At 36.3% G+C, this 24,538-nt stretch overlaps 1 protein-coding gene across 9 annotated transcripts in view; it reads left to right on the forward strand.

Moving 5' to 3' along the window:
- LOC136031233 (myocyte-specific enhancer factor 2-like) overlaps window positions 1-24,538 on the forward strand; it is a 182,428-nt gene that overhangs the window by 149,394 nt on the left and 8,496 nt on the right. For 6 of the 9 annotated variants that reach the window (XM_065710628.1, XM_065710627.1, XM_065710632.1 and 3 more), the window contains 4 exons: window positions 1,207-1,410; window positions 16,378-16,542; window positions 18,500-18,647; window positions 23,256-23,482. In XM_065710628.1, coding sequence (XP_065566700.1) covers window positions 1,207-1,410; window positions 16,378-16,542; window positions 18,500-18,647; window positions 23,256-23,482 — 744 coding nt within the window. The remainder of the gene's footprint in view (window positions 1-1,206; window positions 1,411-16,377; window positions 16,543-18,499; window positions 18,648-23,255; window positions 23,483-24,538) is intronic. The other 3 variants (XM_065710635.1, XM_065710634.1, XM_065710636.1) reach the window with 1 other exon arrangement.

Here is a 24,538-nt window from a genome sequence, read left to right on the forward strand (position 1 = left end):
GAATATTTCTTTGGAAGTTCCAATTCATTTTTTTTTTTGCAATATTGGATGTGATTGTAGAATTTATTTTTCTTGAGGTCTTGGCACGTTTAACTTTGAAATAGCTCAACACCCAATTTTAACCCTTCCGAAAAATCAAGAAATAGCTTCCAAATGTCTCTTGCTAATTACGATTTGTCAAATTATATATACTTATCTATAATGGTTGTAAACATTTTGCTTTTACAAAATGTATAGTTGCGTTTTAAAACAGGCTTATTTCTGGCCTCTATTGTACAAATACAAATAAATATACTTTTGTCGAATCTTTTTTTTAAATAAGTGTCATAATTATTGATTGTAAATTATTACCACCTTAATGTTTCAAAACCCACTGAAACTTTTGAAGCAACGATAATTAGAAGAAGAAGAAGAAAGTATTAGGTCATGTGTGGTGAAACCGAGCTTTGAAATATTGTATCACTAAAATGGAGCAAGGTAGGATGTAGTGGTGAAGTTGAAATTCATAAGAGCTGGTAGTGAATGTTGTTATAAAATCACCGGTTATTTTGAGACTCATTTCTAAAGATATTATATTGTCTAAAGATATTATATTTATTTATTGGAATAAGCTTACTTGTAAACTAACTGAATAGTAGGAAAGCCAAAAAGACATTACAACAGAATGTTTTAAAAGATAGACTTGAAGCGAAAGCTTTGTTTCGTGGAAACAAGTGAACTTTTGTGAAAATCTAAATTTTTGACTGATCCTTTTCGTAGGGTAGTGTAGTTATCTCCCTTATCTCGCCGGACTTCTAGAGATCTTTAAAGATATATGAAAGACCATTAAAGTTTATCAATGTTCTAAGAGTAAGAATTTTTGCTTGGATATAGATGCTAAACATTGGCCACTTAATTTCTAACTTATGAGAAATTTGCCCGAAAGTCTGCTTGGTCCGTTTGTTTTCTTGTAGTCATCAAAGATTATAAATACTTACAAAAGATGTGGCATCATGGACCTATCTTGTAGAAAAGATAATTCTATCGAAACGAAGTTTCACTATCAAGAACGTTTCGGTTTTCATAAGTTGTTTACTTGAAAAATTGGGTCCTATTGAATATCAATGTGTGTTGGTGTTGTGAGAATGTTGATGTCACATCTTTTTTGCTTATATATAATCTTTGGTAGTCACTTAAATGCATGGTAATGTTTTGCTCCCATTATAGGTGACTTTTACAAAAAGAAAATTTGGACTCATGAAAAAAGCCTACGAATTGAGTGTTCTGTGTGATTGTGAAATAGCATTGATTATCTTTAGCTCTACAAACAAGCTTTTCCAGTATGCCTCTACTGATATGGACAAAATACTACTCAAATATACTGAATATAATGAACCGCATGAGTCGAGGACTAACAACGATATTGTTGAGGTAGGTTTTTACCCGTTTCTACAAGTTTCTTCCGAATTTCCTAGGCTTGTATTTTGTCTAGTTTTTGCTTTTGAGGATACACAGAAAGCCTACTTTTAATTAATAAATTTTTTTTTATAATAAATATTTTTAGTAGTTTTTTTTTTATTTTGTTGTTTCTTCAAAAGTCAAAATTGTAACTCCATTCCGATGTCCGCTACTTTTGTTCAGAAATTATGGTAGCCGGTAATCTGTCATGTGAATTTAAAATTTAATCCCATCAAAGTGCTTGAAAAAATAGAATTTTTTGAAGACGAAAGTAGAGCAACGTGATCAAGGGGCTGATTCCCTTGCTCTATACGGTTAAGTTTAGCTAACGTGTAACCTAAAGCATTTTAGAGTGTAATAAGATACAGTCAGTCGGTAACTGAAATTATTTTATTTGCCTGTTTTTAATACGAACAAATAAGCCCTTTCAGTTTCCTCACATCGTAAGAAGGAATTTGTTTTTTTCGTTGTTACGCCATTCTTTATACTTTTGTTCCACTTTTCATAACAAAACTTATGAGCAACGTTCAAAGCAACATTTCCCGTAAAAATTGCATACTTAGTCAAAATATATTGCCTCGAAAGAGAGGTCAAGATTTACATCCTTCCTTTATATTCACCTAAAGTGTTTTTATGTGGAATTTTTTTTAAAATTAGGCCTAAAATGTATTTTTGGGGGCTTAGGTACTCCCCCCCCCCTACCAAAGAAGAACTAAAGATCTCCGCTCTAATAGCTACTTAGGAACTATGATTCTTCATCGTCGATGCTTTTACTTGGTATGCGGTCTATAATAAAGATGCTTTTTTTAAGACTGTATATATGTTTAGGGATAATGGGTCCATCACTCCCTACTAGGACTCCTGAAACTGATTTAAATAGCTTTAAGTTGATTGATTATATCTGAAGTTTTCCTCTATAACATTCTAAAATTGCCATTGCCCTTATTAAATTTGATGGGTGACTACTGGGTAAACGGTAATGGGTAAAGTTGAATGGATTCACTTTTTTGATTGGCAAATTTTACTTTTTTTTACACTCACTCACAGTACTTTCCGTTAATTAATCGACACATTAATTCTCACTTTCTTCTTTGAAAGCTGTTTTTTCTTGGTTGGAACTCGGGCCCAACAACAATTTCCTTAGTTAGATCGAATCTTGACAGTCTCTGTCGAGTTTTGGTTATATTGTAGAAACTATGATATTATCGTTAATTTTTATTGGGAGGTATGTGGGAGGATCTTTCCATGGAGGAATTTGTCGTGGGGGGAAGAGAATTTCAATGAAGGGGGCTCAGAACTTTCTAACATTATTTAAAAAAAAACAATGAAAAAATAAATATGAAAAGTTTTTTTTCAACTGAAAGTAAGGAGCAGTATTAAAACTTAAAACGAGCAGAAATTATTACGCATATGAGGGGCTCACCTCCTCGGAATACCTCGCTCTTTACGCTAAATAATATGAAAAAAACTTCGTTTTCTTAAAGAGTTAAAGAGGCTGCGTCCCAAAGTCGAATCTTAAAACGTACAGGAATTAGGAGAGGTAGTTGGGGGCTGCCGCCCCCCAAACCCACCGCTTTTAAAGACTCTTGTACAGGTTTTTTGTTTTGTTAATTAAAAGAGGGTCTTTCCGAAGCCAAGAGCGGGGGGTTAGGGGGCGGGAGCCCCCCACAACAAAAATCCTGTACAAAAGAGTCTTTAAATGCGGGGGGTTTGGGGGGCGGCAGCCCCCCAACTGCCTTTCCCAATTCCTTTACGTTTTAAGGTTCGACTTTGGGACGCAGCCTCTTTAACTCTTTAAGAAAACGAAGTTTTTTTCATATTATTTCTGTACGTTTTTCTACAATCCATGGTGGATGTAATTTAATAATAATTTTCCATGTTTATTTTCTCGCTTTCTGTATCAATAAATTCAAACTGACAAAATTATCTAATTTTGATAATTTTAATAGTTTAGCAGCTTAATTAAAAATTTAGCAGCTAGTGGTTTTTACCCACCCGCCTCCGGTTTATGGGCCCAGCGTGCTTCTGCTGCGCCAAGCTGCTGTTATGCTTGTTATCAAACAAGTTATTACAATAGAAAATTTCACCAACGGCTTCAATTAGGAAATCAATTTAAATGGTTCTTTTAACTTGCTTCCATCAAGCCTTACCCCCGCTTCAGTATAAATTCTTGTGAACATTCCAGTATGTAATTCTGATCACATGTTTCCATGTTTGTTTTCTCCCTTTCTCTATCAATAAATTCAAACTGACAAAATTACCTAATTTTACAAATTTTAAAAAGATAGCAGCTAGCGGTTTCGATCTACCGACCTCTGGGTTATAGGCCCAGCACGCTTCCGCTGCGCCAAGCTGCTATTAGTGTAAGAATTTTTCAAACAAGTGATGCTATTACAAGAGAAAATTTTAGCTTCAATGGGGAAATGGGTTTTTCTAAGCTAGAAAATCGGGGGGTTAAGATTTTCCGACGAAACTTTCCAGGAAAATTACTCGGAGAATTCCGCGTCGAATGAGTCTTCGTACACCCAGATCCGATGTCGGATGTGACCTGTAGGCGTGGCAGAAAAAAAGGGTTTCTGTCATTTTTCTCAAATAAAAATTTTACGGATTAAGACAGAATTTTTTGAAGCTTTCAGTCAGTCTCATCATGTCGAGCTGATCATTTTGATGTACTTGATGTTGAAATTCGTAACTTTTAACAACAAAAAACTTAACATGGGCTCTTATGGGGAAATGGGGTTTTTCTAAGCTAGAAAATCGGGGGGTTAAGATTTTCCGACGAAACTTTCAAGCAAAATTACTCGGAGAATTCCGCGTCGAATGAGTCTTCGTACACCCAGATCCGATGTCGGCTGTGACCTTTAGGCGTGGCTTTCGGCCAGATTTTCCCCATGAAGGAAAAGTCGGAGGGGGATGAAATTTGGCAGGTCGGAGGGGGATGAAATTTGGCAGGTTTCTTAGTTGGAGCTCGGGCTACGAAATGCATCCCGTGGAGGCACGAGTGTGCCTCCTTGAGTATTTTTAGTAATTTCAACTATTTATTCTACGGTCATTGTGATTCAGGGGTCATTGTTAAGAAATTGGGACAAAATTTAAGCTTTAGTGTAAAAAGCGAGGTATTAACGAGGGGGTAAACCCTCTCATATATGTTATAAAAATTTACGAATATAGAAGTTCGTTACGTAAGTGAATTCGTAAGTTACGTTTATTTTTTACTAATGAAAATGTTCGTAAAAAATTAAAAATTCTAGTTGCCTTTTTAAGTAATAAAAAAATTGGAGGGCTACTCGGCCTCCTTCCCCGCTCCTTTTTTCTCAAAATGTTCCGATTAAAACTATGAGAAAGCCATTTATCCAAAAAAAAAAAAAAAAAATATGCAAATGTCGTTTTAATTGTTTATGAGCGGAGAGCCAAAATCAAAACATGCATTAATTCAAAAATGTTCAGAAATCAAATAAAAAAACAAGTTTTTTTTTAACTGAAAGTAAGGAGCGACATTAAAACTTAAAACGAACAGAAATTACTCCGTATATGAAAGGGTCGTTTCCTCCTCACCGCCCGCTCTTTACGCTAAAGTTCTGAACTGTTTCAAAAAGTAGAGTTAAGAGAAAGAGTCAAAATTTAATTATTTTCTGAGATTATTGAGAGGCAAATGTAATGGAAAATCTACTATCTAACGGTACATGCAAACATTTTGGATCGTCTCGAAGTGTATTTGAATGAACTCGCCAACTACGGACTTTACATTATCATTCACTTGTTTCTGTCCTCTTTGCTACAATGTAATATTTAAATGAGTTTCGACCAGCCATGATATTCCTCGAATACCTCATTTATAAGTGTTTTACCATATGCAAAAATGCAGCTATTCTACAAAGGCCTGAAAGCAAAGTGAAACATTTTATTAGTAACAGAACCCCCCTCCCCCACCCAAAATGTTTTTTAGTGCATGAAAGCATGTACAAAGTGGAAGAACTAAACTTACGTACAAATTCTTTGTCTTCCTAACAGCCTTCTCGAAAATTTCAAATTTCAAATAGCAATGGATTCCTTAAAAGATTTTGAGATTTAGATGAGGTTCTTGATTCTGATGCTCAGAATCAGAATAAAACTAAGGCAACTCTGTTTAAACTTTCATACCAGAGCTGTCTCACATTTCAAACCAATGACATCTATAAATTAAAATCTCAGAATCTATTGCTATATTTGTCTGCCATTGGTTGGCCCTAAAATTGATTCCCAATGCCAATCCCGGGTGATAGATGTTTAAAAAAGGTTAACATTAAGTATATTTTTTAATAATTGAGTATAGTTGTAATTGACTCATATGGTGCAAGATATTTTACATACCTATACATCAGATATTCTGATGCCCACTGTGCAGGGTGCTAATGATCTGTCTCCTTTGTTATCAAGATACGAAAAATGCAGGTCCCTGGAACTGGGTTTGCCCACAAGATAGAATGCAACATATAGTATGATGCAAAGTATTATTCAATGCGAAGGCGCTCTAGCAAGTATTCTGTGTAAAATTTGGAAACCTAACCCTGCTCTAGATGATGCGAAATATGAACTGATGCGTGACCTTTGCTCTCTACTGCCGAATTTTTCTACTACAGTAGAGGCTATCGAGGGAGATTTCATTCCCATCCTAAATGTTGCTCTGCTCTTTTGAGGCCTCCCAAGAGGTCATCTTGGGAAGCAACCTAATGATAATAGCTCTATTTTGCTTCTGAAAGAAAATGTGAAAAACGAGTTTGACTCCCGCTTCCCAAGGGATGATGTCATGCTGACAGCTGCACTTTTGGACTTCATTGACAAGAAGGGAACTCTTGTTCAAAATGGTTAAGCCTCTAGTGTTGCCGGCTGAAATAAGATGTTTTATCACATCTCTTGTGAACCGAATTTGTTCAACCAATACTCCAGGTCCCTCCATTTCAACTTACAGTGAGCATTTTAGTGCAGTAATAATTCTTTTGTACGAAGTGGAGAGGGTCCTCGAAAAGCCTGAAGAGTACTCTGTAGCCTTTGGTGCTGTCAGTGGAGCAGCTACCCAATCAGTTGTGTGAATATAGCTAGTGGGTTTTCTCAGGAGAGCAGCAACTCTAAATGTCCTTATGATCATACATGAAACACTAGACTGCTTGACCAAATAATGTGTCAGAATGACAATGCAGAACAGGATAAAAATAATGGTGTGATTAAGCGTCAAGTTGATTTATATCCGGGCTTGTCAGCCCATGCCAGGAGATCAAAAGACCCTACTCTAGTTAATACAATCAATCTAACCATTGCCTTCTGGAAAAAATACTTTACTCAATTGCCATAGATTGCAACTTTGCCAAGAAAAATTCTATAGTTACCGACAACAAGTGCCACAGCAGCAAGGGTTTCCAGGGGTTCAGGACTGACTGTTGCTGCTAAGTTCTATGCTCTACCCAAGCATTGCCTTCTGGAAAAGATACTGTAGTCAGCTGCCATGGATTGCAGCTTTGGCAAGAAAAGTTCTATCGTTGCTGGAAATAAGTGCCGCAGCAGAAAGGGTTTTCAGGGGTGCAGGCCGAGGCCGAGTCCGTTGATTTTGAATTTAAATCAAGTTGTAGGGAGGGGGCATCAAGCCATGGATAATTGTCGAAAAAGGCAAGACAGATAGTTCGAGTGAGTGAGAGGCAAATATGGCACAAGCCCTTTTTAGGATTGCATAATTATGATGTCATTTCCCTTGTTGATAGATAAGTCTATCATCCATTCGTCCTACCGTTATTCCTAGGGCAGAACTAAGGTAAATAGTCATAGAACTACTGTATTGCTTTTGGTTTGACGCGTGACGGACAATGCCCATAGGACTTGTATGTAAAATCTGGGACTGAATTTGCTTTGACTCACAGGTGAACAATTGAACCTAAGCCTAATAGGCTTGGCCGCTTGTAGCCTAAAGGTGCCCGGTACCCAAGTTCCCTGGACTGGCAGGCGAACGGTGAAACCTACAGTTTTCCTATTATTTGTTTAAATGACACAGTAAACGGCATTAATAAGTATAAATCTCTTATTGGACGAATACTTGTGTGTTAGCTTTAGTAAAGGCACTCCCACCTAGAGTCTCAGGCATGTTGACCAAAAATTTAAAATTGACACGGCGATTAAAATTTCCGGAAGCGTGCTGCCACTGATCGTATTGGCATTGGCGCGCTGAAGTATTGTCGGTGGCGGCGTGTCGCCGGTTTTTGGCGCGGCTTCGGGGACTATTTGGAAGTGGAAGCAATCGCTATTATTGTGATTGTGACTGGTGGCTCTCGGTGCCTCAACTCTGGTATGCACTTTAATATTTAAACACTCATTATATTCCCTTTTTTAAATATTCTTGTTAATAAATGTCGCTCCATAGAAACTTACTTAATCCTTGCAGTGCCGAAGCACATAGAAACCTTTAATGTGTTCAAAAAACATTAACTAGAAATAATTTCTGCTAAGGCCTAATTGGATGAAGTATGGAGTATGCTTCGATGTTACAAGCTGTCTTTTCCTTCCCTTTTTCGTGTTTTTTTTTTTTTTTTTCATTATTGCAATATTTGGAATATTTGATGATATTGATTGTGGATACAATAAATCAAAGTAGGTTCACAGGAAAAAATTAATTTGCAGTTTATAAATAAGGAGAGGGGAACAAACCCAAAATAAAAATGCGCGTATTGGTGGAAAAGCAAAAATTTTAATACCGAGGCTGGTTATGCTTATTTTTCAAAATGAGAATTGAAGGGCATATAATGTGTAATCAGCATTTTTGATAGAGGGGGGATGAGTTATAAAACCACATGCTAATGTTAAGTTACCAAAACTTTGTATTTCGAGGGCCACCGTCATGTCCACAAGACTTTTCAAAAGCTAAAATTTATTTTTTATAACACCGGTAGTTTTACCGGCTAGTAAAAATAACTTGTTAATATCCAGTGACATTTCTAAGGAGGTGAGATGGGGGTTGTCCTCAAGTGCAGCCTCTGAGGGGCCACCAAACTGTGTTTTTTTTCTTCTTTTTTTGCTTATATTGTGGTAGTAATGTTGGGTAGTTATGCAAAAACAAACATTGTCCCCAGTAGCTGAAAATCACAGCTACGCCTCTGTTAATGTCCTACTCACATGAATTACAGTTAAATAAAGGTAAAATAGATGTAAAATCCATACTATTAAACAGTATTATTTATTATTATCCAATATTATTAGGTATGCAAAAGCACAGGATGGCTGGCTCCCAACCCCACATTTTACTTCCTGGCTAAAGGGGCATGAAAAGGAGGTCAGCACAGACGGTTGGACTAAAAAGTCTAGTGCTGCCTTTTTTCTACTATTAAATATAAGGTGTTGGAGAAAGGTTGGCCTCCGTGCGAGGTTTTTATGCGATAAAAAAAAATTATTTTCTGAAAAAGTTCACAACTTGAAATCATAGGTTTAGGGGACAGTCTCACATCACAGAACGAAATTTTTATTTAGGGTGAAACAGTAGGTGTTTCACTCACTGCCCCTGACAGTTTTGCTGTACTGCAATGCACCTATTGCACGTGAGTGACACGGGTGGATTTAGAAATAACTAAGTAGAAAATTTGATCGGAGGTAATACTTTAATGTAGCTGATTTGGTAGGGAATGGTAGGGAATGGTAGGGTTCTATAGCCCGGCTTTTTCGGGCTTGATAGAGTTCTATTGCGGATCTGTCAGGAAGTAATACTTTTATATAGCTGTGTCCTTACCTGGGGTCCACCTTTCTGCCTGAGCTAATTTGTTGACAGAGATCGTGAAACAGTGTCCTCGCAGTTGCCATAGTTAGTAGGAATTTTACAAATACGCGTTATTAATTAATACGATGAATGTCATTTTAAAATACACTTACTAATTACCTAATTGAAATCATAGATAATTTCTAATTTATGCCATAGGTTTGGACAAAAATAGCTAGTAATGTATATTGTATCTACGGTTTCAAGCTGGAAACCGTATGTCTTGGAGCTGTGAATATTCGTGATACTTTGTTTTAGCAAAATACTTACTAGGGGTATTTTGAAAATTATCTTTTTAGTGGTATTTTAGTTGAAATACGTCTTTGTAGTAATTTCAATAAATTAATAAAAAAAAACCTCCCAGTTTGGAAAAACACATTTTGCCCCCCCCCCCCTCCACCTCTAAATTCTTGTAAATTGACACCACTGGGATTGACGGTATTTTCGGTTGGAGGTGAGGTAATGTTAAGAAAATTATTTTGAGGGTAATAATGATACGAGAGATCTTCATGAATTTTAATAGACTTTTGGGTACTTGTTAAATATCCCAACAACACTCAAGAAGCGAAGTTTGGTTAATCATAATGAAATATACTAAAACATGATGAAAATATAATACTTTAGTAACAAAAATATGGAGACTGCAACAGAGAATTATGGAAAGTAGGCCGTCCAGAACGCATTATATTAAAAACCAAAACCTAGCAAAATGCCTACTCTATATATTAAATATTAAATAACAATATATCTAAACAGTACGTAGTTTATCTCACTGAGCCTAAGCTAATTATCTTCGAATCCAAACAGAGAAACCGGTTCTAACAGCTCAAACTTCCTGAGTCCGGTCGGGATATATAACAAGTACCGATTTCGGTGATAATCATTTAACTTAGTTACCGAAAATTGGAGTTAATGGCAGTGATACCCTCAAAACCCTGTCAGGTAACCCCAGTTTGTCCTGGAACTTCTGTTGTGGACTGCTGAATTATTAACTATTGAGTTTTTAATTTTTATCCAACCAGCTTAGTATTTTATTATTGTTGTAGCTATGATGAACTTTCGATTGCCCTTTTGATAATAGCTGATATAGAATATTCAAATGCATGATCTCTTGACCTTAACGAACTCACAACCAATAGTATGAGAATTTTTTTTCTATCCTGTCACATGTGTCAAGCTAATTGGAATTTATAGTTGTTTTTTTTTTTGCGTGAGATTTTATTTTATTTTTATATCCTCAGCCACCGCTAGTACTAGTTAAAAAAATTGTGCACGTTTTTGCGGTATTGACCGTCCCATCTAATATTGAACATAAATAAAAAATCAGAAAAAATGACCACTAAGGACTTTTTTTAATAAATAAAAGTCATTGAGTTTTTAATTTTTATCTAACCAGCTTAGTATTTTATTATTTAAGTGCTCTTCGTCCCGAAATTGATTGTAATAAAGTATAAAACTTGCATAAATACAATGATTCGTTTTTTAAGCTACCACTTTCTGTCTTAGAGGCAATCGAATAACCATGTCTTTTCCGATTAATAAGATTTTATTATTAGAAATCTAATCAAAATCCCAAGCTTAAAATTTTGAATTCAAAATCTTTTTGTGAATACGCTGGTTTGTTTTATTGGTAACCCAAAGGAAATATCAAAATTGGCTGAATTTTTAACGCAAACCTGTTTTACGGGCCAACTGATATTCTTTGTGAATTTTTTTTTAAATATATTTTCTTGACTTAACGTTGAAAATATAAATATCAACTATAAGAACACCAAATTAGAATTCAAAATATTTACGACGCTATTAAAAATAGGGTCCCTAAAATCGAAAAATTGCAACCAAGCTTAAAGCGAATGGGTTTATGGTCAGTTTTCTACATGGTTGGACTTATCCCGAGAAAATTATTGGCTACTATCCCACCGTCCCTCCGCTCAAAAAACTCAAAAATCTACTGTCTTTTTTTGTATTATCATCAACAACAATCAATGACATCTTTGCCCGTCAAATTGTCATGTATCAGAAATAATACTCTTTCAAGTTTAATTTATGTTTGAAATTCAAAATTAAAATCTCTAAGAATCCCATTTAGAAGACTAACCTCAGCGGTGGCTGCCTATTAAAAAAAGATAAATAAATAAAGCGAGAGCCAAGAGCTCATATGGCACTTGTGACGAAGTCGGAACCTAAAATTAGACTCGGTACTAGAGTTATCGACTTTGCTGTTCGTCTAGAAGCACTGAACTCGCCAAAGTACTGGAAATCTCCCCCTCCCAACTCCCCCAAAGAGATCGGATCCGGTGCGGCTATGCCAATCACGTATCTAGAACTTGTGCTTATTCTTTCCATCAAGTTTCATCCCGATCTCCCCACTCTAAGCATTTTCCAAGATTTTCGCTTCCCCCTCCACTCCCCAATGTCCCCGGATCCGATCCTAATTGAAAATGTAGTATCTGAGACATTAGATCTTTCTATATGTCAAGTTTCATTAAGATCCGATCACTTATTGGTAAGATAAACATACATCAATTTTCGCGATTTCCCCTCCCTCCGCCCCCCAGATGGTCGAGGATACGAATGTCATCAAGTCAATTTATGCAGGTCCCTGACACACCCACCAATTTTCATCGTCCTAGCATGTCCAGAAACCGAACTAGCCAAAGAACTGGAAATCCCCCCACTCCCCCACAGAGAGCGGATACAGGCCGGTTATTTCAATCACGCCCCCTCCAGATGATCGAATCGAGGAAGCGACTATTTCTTATTTAATCTGGTCCGGTCCCTGATAATCTCGCCAACTTTCAGCGATCGCTAGATCGATCACGTATCTAGTTTCAGATCTTCTTTATGTAAAAATTTAAACCGTCCAGGATTCGAACCCAGGACCTCTCTCACTTAAAGCGAGAATCATACCACTACACCGACGACACACATATAAGAACAACAATGATTTGTCTTATCGCGAATAAAAATTCTTCTCAACTATCTCGTTCGCTCGTTCCCCTCCCCTCCCCCAGATGGTCGAATCGGGCCAAGTTTACGCTTGCTAGACACGCCTGCCAACTTTCGTCGTCCTAGCTTATGGAAGTGCCCGAGCTAGCAAAATCGGGACCGACAGACAGACAGGCGGACCGACGAACAGAAATTGCGATCGCTATGTCACTTGGTAAATACCAAGTGCCATAAAAGGGTAGGTCAGGGATTATTTAAAAGAAAAATAAACTTGAATATTCATTTAAAGAATTCGAGAAATCTGCTAAAGATATGGCGTGGTAGGCAGTAGGAAGAAACAATGTGATATATTTTCAGGCCAATGATAACTTTTTTGAAACCCTCATCCTTTCCTGGATTTTTTTTTTAAATAGACTTCCCCTTTTCAAAAATTGCTGTGAGTATCGTTGAGATTTCCACTTTTTCTCTATGGCGATATGGCGCATCAGGTAGTAAGAAGAAACAATGTGAAATCTTTCAGGCTAACAATAGCTTTTTTAAACCCTCGCCCTTTCCCTTTTTTAATACACCCCCCCCTGCCCCATTCAGAAATTGCAGTGAGAATCGTTAAGATTTCCTCTTGTCCTCTATGGCGATATGGTGTATTAGGTAGTAAGAAGAAACAACATGATATCTTTCAGGCTAATAAAAGCTTTTTTGAAACCCTTTCCCTTTCCTGTTTTTTTTTTTTTTTTAATAGACTTCTTCCCCATTCAGAAATTGCTATGAGAATCTTTAAGATTTCCTCTTGTCCTCTACGGCGATATGGCGTATTATGTAGTAAAAAAAAAACAATGTGATATCTTTCAGGCTATTAATAGCTTTTTTGAAACCCTTTTCCTTTTCTTTTTTCCTTTTAAATAGTCTCCCCGCACCCTTCAGAAATTGCTGTGAATATCGTTAAGATTTCCTCTTGTCCTCAAAGGCGATATGGCGTAACCCTTGCCCTTCGTTGATGTTTTTTTTTAAATATACTCCCCGCCCCCTAGCTTTTTTGAAAACCTTTCCCTTTCCTGTTTTTTTAATAGACTCCCCGCCCCCTTCAGAAATAGCTGTGAGTATCGTTAAGATTTCCTCTTGTCCTCAAAGGCGATATGGTGTAACCCTTGCTCTTTCCTGGATGTTTTTAAATAAACTCCCCACCCCCTTCAGAAATTTCTGTGAGTATCGTTCAGATTTCCTCTTGTCCTTAAAGGCGATATGGTGTAACCCTTGCCCTTTCCTGGATTTTTCTAAATAGGCTCTCCGCCCACTTCAGAAATTGCTCTGAGTATCGCTAAGATTTCCTCTTGTCCTCAAAGGCGATATGGTGTAACCCTTGCCCTTTCCTGGATTTTTTAGATAGACTCCCCGATCCTTCAGAAATTGCTGTGAGTATCGTTAAGATTTCCTCGTGTCCTCTATCGCGATATGCCTCTTGTCCTCAAAGGTGATATGGTGTAACTCTTGCTTTTTCCTGGATTTTTCTAAATATACTCCCCCCTTCAGGAATTGCTGTGAGGATCGTTGAGATTTCCTCGTGTCCTCTATCGCGATATGCCGTATTAGGTAGTAAGAAGAAACAAAGTGATATCTTTCAGGCTAATAATAACTTTTTTGAAACCTTTTCCCTTTCCTTTTTTTTTTTTTTTTTTTTTTTTTTTTTTTTTTTTTTTTTTTTTTTTTTTTTTTACATAGACTCCCTGCCCCCTTTAAAAATTGCTGTATCTTTAAGATTTCCTCTTTTCCTTAAATACGATATGGTTTAACCCTTGCCCTTTCCTGGATGTTTTTTTTAATAGACTCCCCACCCCCTTCAGAAATTGCTGTGAGTATCTTTAAGACTCCCTCTTGTCCTCAAAGGCGATATGGTATAACCTTTGCCCTTTCCTGGATATTTTTTTTATAAATAGACTTTCCGCCCCCTTCAGACATTGTGAGTATCGTTAAGATTTCCTCTTGTCCTCAAAGGCGATATGGTATAACCTTTGCCCTTTCCTGGATTTTTTTTATAAATAGACTTTCCGCCCCCTTCAGACATTGTTGTGAGTATCGTTAAGATTTCCTCTTGTCCTCAAAGGCTATATGGTGTAACCCTTGCCTTTTCCTGGATTTTTTTTTAAATAGACTCCCCGCCCCCTTCAGATATTGCTGTGAGTATCGTTAAGATTTCCTCTTGTCCTCAAAGGCGATATGGTGTAACACTTGCCCTTTCCTGGCTTTTTTTTAAATATATTCCCCCCCCCTTCAGAAATTGCTTTGAGGATCGTTGAGATTTCCACTTGTCCTCCATGATGATATGGCGTATTAGATAGTAAGAAGAAACAATGTGATATCTTTCAGGCTATCAATAGCTTTTTTGAAACCCTTTCCCTTTCCTGTTTTTTTTAATAGACTCCCCGCCCCCTTCAGAAATAGCTGTGAGTATCGTTAAGATTTCCTCTTGTCCTCAAAGGCGATATGGTGTAACCCTTGCCCTTTCCTGGATTTTTTAAATAGACTCCCCGCCCCCTTCAGAAATTTCTGTGAGTATCGTTCAGATTTCCTCTTGTCCTTAAAGGCGATATGGTGTAACCCTTGCCCTTTCCTGGATTTTTCTAAATAGGCTCTCCGCCCCCTTCAGAAATTGCTGTGAGTATCGCTAAGATTTCCTCTTGTCCTCAAAGGCGATATGGTGTAACTCCTTGCCCTTTCCTGGATTTTTTAATAAGACTCACCGACCCTTCAGAAATTGCTGTGAGTATCGTTAAGATTTCCTCTTGTCCTCAAAGGTGATATGGTGTAACCCTTGCCCTTTCCTGGATTTTTCTAAATATACTCCCCCCTTCAGAAATTGCTGTGAGGATCGTTGAGATTTCCTCTTGTCCTCTATGGCGATATGGCGTATTAGGTAGTAAGAAGAAACAAAGTGATATCTTTCAGGCTAATAATAGCTTTTTTGAAACCCTTTCCATTTCCTGTTTTTTTACATAGACTCCCCGCCCCCTTCAAAAATTGCTGTGAGTATCTTTAAGATTTCCTCTTGTCCTTAAATACGATATGGTTTAACCCTTGCCCTTTCCTGGATGTTTTTTTTTAATAGACTCCCCACCCCATTCAGAAATTGCTGTGAGTATCGTTAAGATTTCCTCTTGTCCTCAAAGGCGATATGGTGTAACCCTTGTCCTTTCCTGTTTTTTTTTTTTTTTTTTTTTTTTTTTTTTTTTTTTTTAATAGACTTCCCTCTGCCTCATTCAGAAATTGCTGTGAGAATAGTTAAGATTTCCTCTTGTCCTCTATGGCGGTATGGCGTATTAGGTAGTAAAAAGAAACAATGTGATATATTTCAGTGTATTAATAGCTTTTTTGAAACCCTTTTCTTTTTTTCTTTTTTTTTTTTTTTTTTTTTTTTTTTTTTTTTTTTTTTTTTTTTTTAGTAGACTCTCCACCCCCTTCAGAAATTGCTGTGAGGATCGTTGAGATTTCGATCTTGTTTTCTATGGCGATATGGCGTAGCAGCCTAGCAGGTAGTAAGAAGAAACAATGTGATATCTTTCAGGCTATAATAACTTTTTTGAAACCCTTACCATTTCCTGGATTTTTTTATTATAAATAAACTCCCCCCTATCAGAAATTACTGTGAGTATCGTCGAGATTTCCTCTTGTTCTCTATGGCGACCTGGCCTATTAGGTAATAAGAAGAAATAATATGATGTCTTTCAGGGTGATACTAGGCTTTTTGATACCCTTGCCCTTTCCTTGATTTTTTTTTTAAATACACTCCCCCCTTCAAAAACTGCTGTGAGCATCCTCGAGATTTCCTCTTGTTCTCTATGGCGATATAACGTATTAGGTAGTAAGAAAAAACAATGTAATATCTTTCAGGCTAATAATAGCTTTTCTGAAACCCTCACTCTTTCCTGTTATTTTTAAATAGACTCCCCCCGCTTTCAGAAATTGCTGTGAGTATCGTTGAGATTTCCACTTGTCCTCAAAGGCGATATGTCGTAGCAGGTAATAAGAAGAAACAATGTGATATCTTTCTGGCTAATAATAATTTTTTTGAAACCTTTGCCCTTTCCTGGACTTCTTTTTAATAGCCCCCCTTCAGAAATTGTTTTGAATGTCGTTGAGATTTCCTCTTGTTCTTTATGCCATGCTTTAATATGTAATGTAAATTTGTACCGTTAATTTATTTTTGACTGTCTCTTTTTTTTTCTTTGAAGGCTTTAAACAAGAAGGAGCACAAAAATGGAGGCTGCAGTCCGAATAGTGATGATGATGGCGATGGCCCCTTAGAATATTCTCTTACGCCAAGAACGGAGTCAAAATTTTCTCGGATCGACGAAGAGTTCCAGCTGATGATGCAAAGACAACATTTAGCAGGAAGAGTAAGTTGTTGATTAGCATTTAGATTTTGTGTTTTTCTTCTTTTTTTTTATAACAGGAAATGAGTACCTTTCGAAATAGATGTCGTTTTTAACAGAGCGCAAATAACACTCTATTCTTTAGGGGGGTTTGAAAATGTTTTGTAGCCACTTTTTATTATTGTAGTTTCTGTTGGTTTTAAGTTTTACTTGATTATTCATTTTAAGTTCTGTTTATTTTACGTTGCATTTTATTTTTTCATAGTTATACCTGTTATTTTTAAGTTCAACTCAATTATTCCATTTAGTTCCTATTATTTTTTGGTTCCATTTATTCACTCGTAGTAATTTTTGTTCATTTTAAGTTTTGCCTATTATATGATTTTATTTCTCCTTGTTCTATATTTAATATCGCCTTTACTTCTTTTTTTTGAAAAGCCTTTTTTTTTTCGAGCTCGTTTTGAAAATTGCCTAAATTTAAAAACAAGATAGTAGCCGATAGCCCATAGTAGCCAAAATATAAAAGCGTGTTTAAAAGAAAAATGTCAAGCGAGGACGAATCGTTGTTTGAAGCTGATTCAGGAATGATAACTATAAATTCATTCAATCTTAATGGTAGAGGCTTATTGCGAAATTAGGGAAAAAGGAAGACAATATTGAGCGTTGATATTAGCTATGAGGGTTTATATTTATCTTTCTGCTTTTTTTGTCTTCTTAGCCGTACTCGGAGTCTCTGAAATCCTGTATTTTCCCTAATTTTTGGCACTTCTTGTTTAAGTTAAAACAAATTCCCCGTTGTCCTTAGAAAAGTTCCTGCTTGCGTGTCTGCACGAGTGCGGTCATTTGGAGTAGGTATAACGGAGGGAAACGTTCCTATTTGAACGCTATTTGTTCAAAATACTCATTGGTAGCTTTATGGATTGGTGCTTTGCTTGAAAATGCAGGGTTCAGTGTTTGATCCCTGCTGCCGCAAGGTCGGGCCACAGGCCAGCTACATGCCCTTGTAGAAGAGAGCCTATAACTCTGCTGTTAATGACTGGAGGATCTCCTTTTTTGTTTTTCACTCTACACAGGAGGGGGGATAGTTTCAGAACCCTCCAGGACTAATCTCTATTCTTTTGCGCTACTGTCACCTATCTATTCTCTCCTATTGTAGGATTTTCTTTATCGCAATTGGATGATTAGTTTTGGAAACCAATAGATATCCTTAAATTGCCAGTCATAATTGCTGTCAGTTGTTAAAGTTTTTTTCTGGTATTAAAGTGATTACGAAATTTGATGTGAACACGCCGTCAGTATGTAAATTAACGTTGTAAAACAGCGAAATAGAATGACCGCACGACATTGTGGCTTAAAAACGATTGTAAATTATATATGAAGGAAGTCTGTGTTTGTTGTTTCCACGCCTAACTCTATTGTACACAAATTGCTTCTTTTTTCCTAATTGATCTGCGTGCCTGTCGGATTTGGAGTTAGCCATGCCTGTATAAAATGGCACCAATGGCAAAAGAGTAGAAGATTAAAATCTTGCGAGCTATTTCTAGTACAGTAGGGATCCAATGACACTAAATTTAACCGTCGAAAATCAAAAAATGGCATGCATGCTTGTCATGATTTAAGGTCTAGTTCAAGTGTCATAAAAAAAATTATGAATTTAGCATCATTTTATGACGTTATAATACGTAAACCAATAGATATCCTTAAAGGGCCAATCATAATTGCTGTCAGTTGTTAAAGTTTTTTTCTGGTATTAATGTGATTACGAAATTTGATGTGAACAAGCCGTCGGTATATAATTTAAGGTTGTAAAACCTTTTTTTTTTGGGGGGGGGGGGGTCCCTGCATTTGTTTAAGTTGATCAGAGAGGTATTTTGTTGTTGTATGTTGGCTAGTCATTTGGTTTTTAAAAGCATCCAAGCCCCTAATATTGTGTGTTCTAATTGACATTTTTGAAGTATGTGCTAATGGCTACTTTTTCTAGAATTCTTTGGCTCAGTCATACAACCTACCCGTTTCAGTACCTGTAAATAATGCACAGTCCTCAAATTATGCAGATGCAGCTAGTCTATTACATGGTAATTCACAGATAACTGTTAATACCGCAAGTCCTCGCCCCCCGTCTAATGCAGGTAATACTTTTCTCTTTTTTGATCATAAACCATTATCTGTTCAAATTACAGCTTTCCTGATTGCGGGATATAATGGGATTGTCTTGTGCCTAACGCCACTCTTTACTAATCAAATAGTTTTAAGTCTACCAAGTAAGTGACTGCGTTGACTGCCCCGGCATCTCCTCAGAATACACAAAGACTATAGCCCAAGAATCAACCGTTTTAAACGCCTATTATCACGACTTTGATACACGACTTTGATAAAGTGAGCACAATGGCGTAAATCTTGTTTTAAAAGCCTCTCTAATACTAAATCAGTCTATTTGCTTGGGTCTTGTCAGAATATGTATAAATAATGAGAATTTTCAGGATTCCTATATGTTTCAATACAACGTATGTATTTTCGTAGACACGCAACATTATAAATCAACAAGATCTACTTTTACAATATAAGAAGAAGATTGTGCACCCTTCGATAAAATTTAATTTACATTTAGGCACTTCTAAAGGAGAGAAGTTTGAAGAAAGTTTACAATTCGAGACCTTGAATCATCTTAATCAGGATAAAAGTAGAAACGGTGTTTTGATATAGATAGAAAAACTTTAAAAGAATATAAAAAGAGTATTTCTGCTGATGGCGGTCACTCTATCAGAATTTTTTGTCATTATTTTTAACTGTCTAATAAAAGATTTTATCCCTATTTGAACTGTTATTTGTACGTTCCAATACCACTCCCTCAATGCTCAAACAGTCTGGTTGTCTTTGTGTTGATTCGACACGTTACGAATTAAAGGCAAATCTATAGACCATGATTGTCCAACCCTTAGCTCTGTAGAACCATCATTATATGGATACAACTTCTTTGGGCGCATAGTCGGAAAAGGGTTTGGTATTTTTTTTTTTTTTTTTTTTTTTGTCTTCATTTGCGGAATTTCATTATTATGGAGGAATGTCTTATCAGATTTGACAACTTGATAGATAAGAATGCATCTCCAAAGGTAAATATTTTTTGAATATTTTTGAATGGATAAGAACCATTTTTCAGAGAAAACGAGAAGGATAGATAAATAGACACCAGCGTTGAACTTTATTTGTAGAAGAGAGCAAATTTCGGCGAAAACTACCGCATTCAGTTAATTCGGATAAATAATTGGTACTCCCTTACAATCCAGAACAAAATCGAGAAATGAAGTAAGGTTAATCATAATGAAATATACCAAAACACGATGAAAATATAATAATTTAGTTTCTATAATAATATAATTCAGCTATATATTTGTATACCAGGGTTAGGGTGGAGGGGGGGGGGGGGGTAAAGTAGCCTAAAGTAACCATACCCCCCCCCTAATTTGCAAATATATATAACCCAATTTATATTGGTCTAATGCATTCTGTCGTGCGTCATTTGTATTTGTAGTTATGAAACCGGTTATTGTAGATATTTCATTAAGCAATAATTCTTGAGTGTTTTCTAGATTGTACGGGAGTACCGAATAATTATATGTCCTTGGTCAAATACAATTTCCTAGTGTTTCAATTTTGGATTTTAATTTTCATTACACTTTCTTGAACTCATGTGCTAGACTTTTTGCGATCTACCAGTTCTTCCCATATTTTTTAACGATTTATGTACCAAATACAAGTGGACGGGTTTGGAGGATCAGATCCCCTGGCTCCCTGAAACATGAACAATTTATCCCCCTGAAACAGAATCTGTGCTAAACCACGTATAAAAGGATGGAAAATAAGTGGGAATCTCCTTGATTCTTTTTTATTTTTTGACGCATTCGTTAACTGAACAAAAAATTTCCAGCAGATTTTTGTGGGAATTTTTCTTTGATATCCGTAATCTTAAGAAATGTAACTCATACCCTGGTCATGCAGCTATAACTATTTCTGTGTCACATTGTTTCTTCAGCCAATTTGTGCAGCCTAAAACTAGGTTTAGTATGGAAACATCATGTCTCTATGGAAACTTTGTGACGACATTGACATGAATACTATACATAGTTACGTTTGTGTCTCTAGACATGAAAAGAGATGAGAGGGTATTTTGTGAGGGTTATGGGCTCCATCCTGCACACTCACACCCACCAATCGAAATTGCAGTTTAGCCTCATGTTTTCTAAAATTCTCTGGGGTGTGAAGGTCTTATCTCAAGGTGACTCACCTTTTCCTCCTTGTGTGTGTAGACATAATCCCGTTTCGACTGTCCGACGCTTGCACCATTGAGATGGATTACATTTGCACCATTGAGATGGATTACATATTGTAAAATCCTGCTATTTTTCTCCTAATATTTCTACTTGGTCTGCTGTTATGTTGCAAGTGATATAAAATCGTTAAATAAAGTAGAATCAAGCCAATAAGACAGAATAAACTATTTAAAGGATAGACGACACTTATGGATTAAAAGTCATGAATAATAATAATAACCATCTCTAATGTGAAAAGGAAAGTTGATTAGTTTTTGCACAAGAAGTTCCCTGAACGTATCTTTATGAAAAAAAAAAACGAATGAGACATCAGTGCTACCATGGGAAAATGGGAATGCCCCTGCTGTTCAGGGTCATGGAATGTCAACCTTTAATTTGTTGCTTTCTAAGGTTTGGTTATCATTCCCATTGGACATCATTTTTTTTGGGGGGGGGGGGATCCAATTTGGAATTCTCGAAATTTTGTAATCTCTTTATATACATTTCGTCTACAATGGGCTTTTTACTAGGTTCCAGCTACTGTTGCAGATCAAAGCTAAAATTTAATCACTTAACGTAACAAACTTTCCTGTCTCAAGTCCCAAAAAAATCCGATAATCGACCCACGTCCCTGCTAAACTTGAAAGATATCGCAAGAGTTTTGTTGAATTGGGAAACTACTAATTATTTTTCTTTTCGTTTTGATTTTTTTTTTTAACCAAGTTTTGACTCATTTTATTTAGGTATTTTGTACTGACGTAAACATCAGCGATGACATTAAATTTTTCGATTCAATATATATGTACTAGTGCTATTTGTGATGCGAAAATCAAATTTGGCGACTGTGCTGTGAAAAAAATTGTTAATTAAGTTCTATTCTATTTTACGTCATAAAATTAATCAAATTCTAGGGAGTTTTTCATTTTTGAAACGCCTTGGTGTTTAGATTTAGTTTTGACCATGTTTGTTAGCCGTCCATTAGCTGATTTTTTTTTTTTTTTTTTATATATATATACGAACTATATCTTTTTGGTCTGTCATAATGACGTTCGAAAGAATTTAATGAATCAAGCACAATATCATGAATGCTACAGGGCTCTATTACCTTAATTCAGAGAATAAACAATGTAATTCTAAGAGCTCTGGAAGTTTTCAAATCTGTCGTCTGAGCAACTAAAATCATCTACGACATGAGTTCAAAGGAGGTCATCTGTTAAGATCAATGAAATTTCTCAGTGACGGTGTCATAGTGATTCAAACGAAAGTATACTGTTACAGTGGACAAAAAAAAAGATATTGTCAAGCAGTGCTGCCACCGGCGGTACAACCGGACCATTTTGCTAAAATTTGTTAGTTATGGAACAATCAAAAATAAATGGTACATATTAAACAGGTTGGCACAGCGAAGTCTTTTTTATAACTTTGTTTTACTATTCATATGTTTCAAAATTTCCCAATTTTGTTCATGATTCTGATAATAAATTGCAGTCAAATGCTGCTAGTGTGTGAAAAAAGACAATTGAATTTGTTTGCGATTATTTAATATACATGCTGTTATGTACGCACAAACATGACAAGAATTTATTTTGAAGGATTCATCATGTGGGATCCCCTCCATGGGATTGGTTCAAATGAAAAACTGTGACCTGAAGTACACTTCTTTGTGTTTCGCCCCTCCCTTTCACATCACCCCTCAAGGAGAAATCCTCTTTTACCTTCAGGAAAAGGTCGACCCTGTGTGTATCTGAGGCTCCATAAATTAAGCAGCAGAATTTGACCCTTTTGTTATGCACAATGAAGACTGTGGCAAGTGTCAGAAGGTTCTGAAGTCGATACTTTGTGACACCCAACTGTCATATTTGCATGAAAAATTAATTGTTTATGACATCTAATGAAATATTCAAGAATAATTGAACCAATTGTTTTGTATGCTTAACAGCGTAATCCATTTTTCAATTCACTACAATTTTGAATCTGACCTGATTCGTGGAATGATTATGTCCGTGTCCGTCCGACTTTGATTAATTTCCAACCTTTTTTTTCCTTTTTTTTAATCAACGAACAATGTTTACCTATGTTCGGAGGTCTAACTATGGTTTTCAATGCCCGGGGACTATATCGGTTTTTCTCCCCTTCCAAACCCCTGTAATTACTGCCACAATGTAAGTAGATCTTAGTATTGAGAAAAAAACACAGTTTGGCGCCCCTTCAGAGGTTGTGCCCTGAGACAGCCGTTCCCCCTAGCGACGCCACTGATTATGCTTTTGCTCGATATGGTAGACAATTAATTACCCTTTATTTCACCACAGTACTAAGCTCAAGAAGTAATAGATCAAGGAAGCTCCGGAACCATTTACCTAATTTGTGGTCTTAAACGTATTTGTCAACGATAATAGGATTATCTTGTACTAATGTTTCTGCACATTGCAGGTGGAATGCTAGACATGAGTATTGGATCCAATGGCTATGTTTCGTCTGCTAGTCCTGAATCTGGAGGAACGCCTCCTCCTGCACAGGTCACCTTAAAACCTCCAATCCAACGATCAGGGTCACCAATGACTGCGAATCATCTTTCGGCAAGAGCCGGCCTCAAAGTTTCAATACCAGGATCTGGACAGTCAACGAATACAGGATCCTCATTGAATCATCTTCACGAAGTAAGCTCCTATTGCATTAGTCAGTTGCAGTAGTGCTTCATTCCTTCCAAGGCAAATACAAATGTAGAGTCTCCAAGCAGCTACTATCTGGCAATGAATAGAATTTTAGTATCGAATAAATTATCAGGGATTATAGTAAATCGCATCGTATCAGTTAAAAGTGATTTTAATGATAGTTTTCTTTTAAATAAGTTTTGAATTTATGACATAGAAACAATTAAACAATACATGTGCCACTATGAAACTCATTGCCCGGCATACAAGAGGGCACATTATGTTATAGGTTATATATAACACAGGAAAACAAATGTATAATAATAACATTAAACCTATATAATTTCAAAAAATTCAAAATATCCTGTAAAAAATTTAAATGGAACAAAAGTAGGGAAAAAAGTTGATAAAACGGTAAATTAAGGAACAATTTTTTCTCATAGTTCCTCAGCTTACCACATGGCTGATATTTCATTGCAATAAGTGTACCGATGTATAAGCAGATTTTATTCCCATCCCACGCTTGGTACAAAATACTAGCTATTCTGTATCCATCTTCTTGGTCATTGAGCTGCTTTTTAAGTTTCATAAACATGTCTCTACGGCATTTAGGTCATCAGTAAATTTCCGTCTATCTCAGAAATCAACAACAAGGTTGTTTAATATCGCAAGAAATAAAGTTGAGCCAAAGAGAATTCCCTGGGTTTCAGCATTGTAAATTGGAAGGGTATCACAACATATATTTAGGCATTCAACAATTTGTCTTCTGTTAGAGAGGCAAGAAATAAAGTTGGGCCAAAGAGAATTCCCTGGGTTTCAGCAATGTAAATTGGGAGGGTGTCACAACATATATTTAGGCATTTAACAATTTGTCTTCTGTTAGAGAGGAATGGTAAACTTATTCTTAGTTAATAAGGGTTTAGTTGAAATTCATTGAACAGTTTGTCTACCAATTTGTTGTTTTTGATTCAGTCAAAACATTTTTGTAGGGCCACTACTATAATATTGAGCCAATTTTTTTTTTTTTTTTTTTTTTTCATATTGTGTCCATACGGTTAACAA

The sequence above is a fragment of the Artemia franciscana genome, chromosome 9 (genome assembly GCF_032884065.1).
Source record: "Artemia franciscana chromosome 9, ASM3288406v1, whole genome shotgun sequence".
NCBI lineage: Eukaryota > Metazoa > Arthropoda > Branchiopoda > Anostraca > Artemiidae > Artemia > Artemia franciscana.